The sequence below is a fragment of the Lipotes vexillifer genome, unplaced genomic scaffold (genome assembly GCF_000442215.2).
Source record: "Lipotes vexillifer unplaced genomic scaffold, Lipotes_vexillifer_v1.1 scaffold1011, whole genome shotgun sequence".
Classification (NCBI taxonomy): Eukaryota; Metazoa; Chordata; class Mammalia; order Artiodactyla; family Lipotidae; genus Lipotes; species Lipotes vexillifer.
In genome coordinates this window covers 3,805,510-3,810,801 of record NW_006787698.1, presented here as the reverse complement: position 1 = coordinate 3,810,801, position 5,292 = coordinate 3,805,510, and the positions used below count along the sequence as shown (strand labels likewise).

Here is a 5,292-nt window from a genome sequence, read left to right as displayed (position 1 = left end):
GAAAAAAAAAAAAAAAAAAAAAAAAAAAAAGGCAAATAGAATATAGCGTGAGTGAAAGTTCTAAGACAGTGGTTCGTATAGTGCTGAAAGTGTGGTTACTAGACCAGTAATGTCAGCATCCTCTGAGCTGATTACAAACACAGAGCCTCAGGCTCCACCTCAGATGGACTGAATCAGAATCTGCATTTTAGCAAGACTCCAGGAGTCATGTGTACATTAGAGTTTGGGAACCACTGATTTAGAGCAATGCTGTCCAATATTATTCCACATCCAATAGAACTGAAGCCACACATGTAGTTATTTTTAAATGACCTGATTCAGGTATAAGTTACATACCATTAAAGGCATCCATTTTAAGAAATGGTTTTTAGTAAATGTTCAGAGTTGTACAACCATCACCACAATCCAGTTTGGAACACGTGTCTCACCCCAAAAGATCCTTCACGCCAAATTGCAGTCAATCCCCATTCCTGCCACCCGTGTAGTTTTAAACTTTCTGGTAAGCACACTTAAAAAGTAAAAAGGTGTCGCACAACAATGTAAATGTACCTAATACCAGTGAATAGTACATTTTTAAATGATTTAAATGGTAAATTGTATGTTGTTTTGTGTATTTTACCAAAAAAAGAAAGAAAAAAAGAAAGCTATGTGTACCTAACAAAACACATCTGCTGGTCAGATTTCATCTAGGGTTTGTTCTTTTTAAAAAACAGAATTGTAGTAAAAGATTCCCCATAGAACTAATTGTCTGTGGAATATTAAACGGTGAAAGAATTTTTTTAAGAAAGTAAAAAGGTGAACAAGTAGAACAGGTGAAATTTGTTTAATGTTTTCTTTAGCTCAGGATACCCAAAGTAGAATTTTAATATGCAATCAGTACTAAAAAATTATTGATGAAATACTTACATTCTCTTTTTCCATACTGCATACTCTTTGAAATCCAGTGTGTGTTTTAACACTCACAGCATATCTCAATTTGGACAGGCCACGTTATAAGGGTTTCAGGAACCACGTGTGACCCATGGCTGCCATATTGTAAAGCACAGAGTTAGAGCTGTGGTTCACAAAGTGGGGTCCCTGGACCAGCACCCTCAGCATCACCAGAAATTATTGTTAGAAATTATTGGCCCCCAGCCCAGACCTGTGAATGAGAACCCCCAGGGGCGAGGCCCAGCTATCTGTGTTTCAACAAGCTTTCCTGGTGATTCTGGTGCCCACTGAGGTGTGAGAACCACTGGGATGAGTGTGAAGAAAAACTAAGTTGGTAAGGGGTAGACAGTGAGAAGGGCATCATTCATTCATTTTTTTTTTTTGCTTTCTTTTAATTGTGACAAAATACACAAAATATAAAATTTACCTTTCTACCCATTTTAAAGTATACAGCTCAGTGGCATTAAGTATTAAGTACATTCACAATGTTGTAAAACAATCACCACTATTAGGTTCAGAAACATTTCATCACCCTAAACACATACTCTGCATCTATTGAGCAGTGCGATTCTTCTGGGTTATGGTGGTTAGGGAAGATCTCACTGAGAAGGAGGAAGAAGCTGTGAATGCAACAATGTTACCAAACCAAACTCGGGCCCCTCGCTCAATGCGCAGCAAAGCCAACCCCCTGACACTGCGTGGTGGTTAAGGAAAGTACAGCGTTTATTGCAGGGCCAAACAAGGAGAAGGGGCAGCTCATACTCAAAAGACCCAAACTCCCTGATAGCTTTCAGGGAAGGGTCTTTAAAGACAGCGTGAGGGAGAGGGTCACAGGGTGTGTGATCAGGTCGTGCAAAATTTTCTGATTGGCTGATGCTGAGGTAACAGAGTGCTGTTTCTGGAATCTCCATCATCAACTTTCTGGCTCCAGCCAATCTGGGGTCTTGGCTGCTTTCCTTTGTTTCTGCATTTTCTCACTTTCCTGATTAAATTTGCTCAGAGAAGGCCTGGGAGGCTAAAGCTTTTCTACAAACAAGAGGCAGGGGACATGGCGGGGGATTCTGTCTCCGGGAAGGCCCCACAGGGTCCTGCTCGGTTTCACCAGAATGAATTTAACTGATCCCCTGTTGATGGACACTTAGGTTGTGCCCATCTATGGCTATCACAAACAGAGCTACAGCAACAAGATCCTTGTCCATATTTCTTGGCACACACGTGCAAGCCTGTGCCTGTAAGACCGTTCCTCCCAGGGGACCTGCCCCTGTTTTCCGAGATGCTGCATCACTTAGCTTAACTTTGTTCTATTTTACTTGCTACCCAAGTCATACGTGGTCATGGAGGAAAAAGTAACAGTACAAATAAATCAAGGAACCAAAAGGACAAAACCAACTTTCTGATTCTCACCATCACACCCCCTAGCATTAAGGAAGAGCCGTACTGTACAGCATGTCCTCTGGGTCCCAGGCACCTAGACGGCCCACCTCTGGGAGGGCACCCAAGTTCCAGCTGCACCTCCGACCTCCCCTCTATCCCTGCCCAGGGCCTTCCTCCGGATGCTCTTTCCCGAGAAGCTGGATGTAGAAAAGAAGGGCCGCCCCAGTACAGCCGGCTCCAAGATCAAGGTGGGCATGGGGAGGGATGGGTCCATTTCCCTCATTCCAATGTCAATCCCTCCCCCATCCCAGGGCCTCTGCCCCTCCCTCTGGCACCCTCTGTTCACCAGGGCCTTCTTCCAGCTCTGGGGTTAAGGAGCTTGGACCAGCTTCCTTAATGTCCTCCTAACTCCCTAAATCCAGAAGTGAACCATCATCCTGATGTTTTTTGTTTTTTTTGTATTTTGGTCATGTCACTTTTTTCTTCATTGTGGCAAAATACACATAAAATTTACCATTTTAACCATTTTTAAGTATACGCCTCAGCAGCCTTAAGTACGTTTGCATTCGTGCCACCATCCTTACCATCCATCTCCAGAACTTTCTCATCTTCCCAAACTGAAACTCCATCCCCATGAAACACTCACTCCCCATCCCCTCCCCCAGCCCCTGGCCCCCACCATCTAGTTCCTGTCTCTGTGGATTTGACCCTTCTAGGGACCTCCTATAAATGGAATCAGACAGCATTTATCCTTTTGTGACTTAAGGTTTATTTCACTGAGCATATCTTCAAGGTTCAAGCATGTGTCAGAATTTCCTTCCTTTTTAAGGCTGAATAATACTCCATTTACAGATATACCGTTTTTTCTTACCCATTCCTCCACTGATGGACACTGATGGGCTGTTTTCACCTTTTGGCTATTGTGAATAGTGCTGCTATGAACATGGGTGTCCCATCCTAATAATATTTCAATAACCATATATGGGGCACTTATCAGTGCTGGCAGCAAACACAGGACACTTTACAGACGTGGGACTAGTCCCATCTGGCAGATGGCAGGCCAAGGCTCAGAGAGGCGCAGTCACTGGCCCAGATCACACAGCAGAGCTGTGACCCACACCGGGGTCTCTCCTGCCGCTCCCCCGATCCTCCCACCTGGAATGATTTCCTTTCTAGTCTCCCCTGAGGGACTAAAATGCACAACCCTAGCCTCTCAGACACATGATTCTCTGCTTCCAAAGTACTGTGCCCCAAAGGACAAGCAGAAATTTCTGGGCAACATGCTCCCGCGTGCTCAGTTACTCCATCAACAAACGTTCAACAAGAGAAGCCACCGCAAGGAGAAGTCCGCACACCGCAACGAAGAGTAGCCCCCGCTCGCCACAACTAGAGCAAGCCCGCATGCAGCAACGAAGACCCATCGCAGCCAAACATAAATTAATTAATTTAAAGAAAAAAAGTTCACTGAGCACTTATTATGTGCCAGGCTAAGTGGTGAATATGGCAGACATATGAGCTCCTGGTTTTCGGTTTGAGGGCCAGGTAGACGCACGATATCAACCCCATGTGATATGTGCTAACAGAGTCACATATGGAATGGACCAGGGACACCTGAGCCCGTGGTCCGTCAGGTGCCACACACCCAGCCAGTGTGTCCTGTCTCTTGTATTCAGGGTGGGAAGAGAGAGGGGCCAGAGGGTCCCATCTGTGCTCCCCACCCCCACTTTCTTCCCGCTCCCTTAGAAACAAGCCAACGACCTGGTGTCCACGCTGAAGAGGTGTACCCCCCACTACATCCGCTGCATCAAGCCCAACGAGACCAAGAGGCCCCGTGACTGGGAAGAGAACAGGTGACACCCCCGCCCCGTCTGGGCCAGTCCACGCCAGCTGACCCTCCCTCCACAACCCCCGCAGGGTCGTGGGACCCATCAAAGGGCTCACCCAAGCAGACCCCTAGGACCAGTGCAAAACCCCTCAGGGCCCCAGGGTTATACCCTACACTGATCAAGACCCCAAGGGAGGACCCCAGACTGTCTGTAGGATGCCCCAGAGACTAACACAGTCCCCCTCATTCCCCAAACCCCACGTGCCACCCCCTGAAACTGAAACTGACCCCCGAACACAGATCCCCCAGAACTGAAGCCCCCCGCAATGCACAAAACTCTCAAGCAGGCCCCTGTGTCCAGCAGTGAACCTCCCTCCCTAGACCTCAGAACTCACCCCCTACACTGCCTCCAGCACGAATCCAGGACCCCCCCCCAACTCCCAGGACCACCAGGGGTCTCAGACTGCCCTCCCTCCAGGGTCAAGCACCAGGTGGAGTATCTGGGCCTAAAGGAGAACATCAGGGTGCGCCGGGCAGGCTTCGCCTACCGCCGCCAGTTTGCCAAGTTCCTGCAGAGGTGAGGCGCCCTCCACCACACACACCCTGGCCCCAACACCCAGCCGCCCTGCTAGATGCTCAAACCCTCCCCTGCTCTCCCCCTCCAGGTATGCTATTCTGACCCCCGAGACGTGGCCGCACTGGCGTGGGGACGAGCGTCAGGGGGTCCAGCACTTGCTGCGGGCGGTCAACATGGAGCCAGACCAGTACCAGATGGGGAGCACCAAGGTCTTCGTCAAGAACCCTGAGTCCGTAAGTGCATGTGAGAGACAGACAGACAGACACCAGCATCACGTGCATGGTCCTGCTCTTCAGGCCACTGTGCAACTGTGGGCATGCTTCCTCTCCCCTCCAAGCCTCAGTTTCTCCATCTGGAAAGTGGGGAGAGTCATAGCCACACCGCAGGATCAGGGCGAGGATTAGACAAAACAGAAAGTCCGAGGCATGGTGCCTGGCATGTAGTAGGTGCTCAAAAAAAATTAAATTAGCTGAACGGTCCATGGTGGCCAGGAAGCAGGTGAAGAAATGCACAGCTGCCTGTGCTGACATCCCCTTGGAGGAGATAAGAACTCACAGCTTATCCAGAATATGTCTTTATGTATATA

The 5,292-nt window shown here is 48.3% G+C and overlaps 1 protein-coding gene across 1 annotated transcript in view; it reads left to right on the top strand.

Moving 5' to 3' along the window:
• The window catches only part of MYO1F (myosin IF), a 33,246-nt gene that overhangs the window by 19,141 nt on the left and 8,813 nt on the right, over positions 1–5,292 (top strand). Inside the window, exons 17-20 of the mRNA XM_007460754.1 lie at positions 2,471–2,552; positions 4,048–4,154; positions 4,608–4,706; positions 4,795–4,939. Coding sequence (XP_007460816.1) covers positions 2,471–2,552; positions 4,048–4,154; positions 4,608–4,706; positions 4,795–4,939 — 433 coding nt within the window. The remainder of the gene's footprint in view (positions 1–2,470; positions 2,553–4,047; positions 4,155–4,607; positions 4,707–4,794; positions 4,940–5,292) is intronic.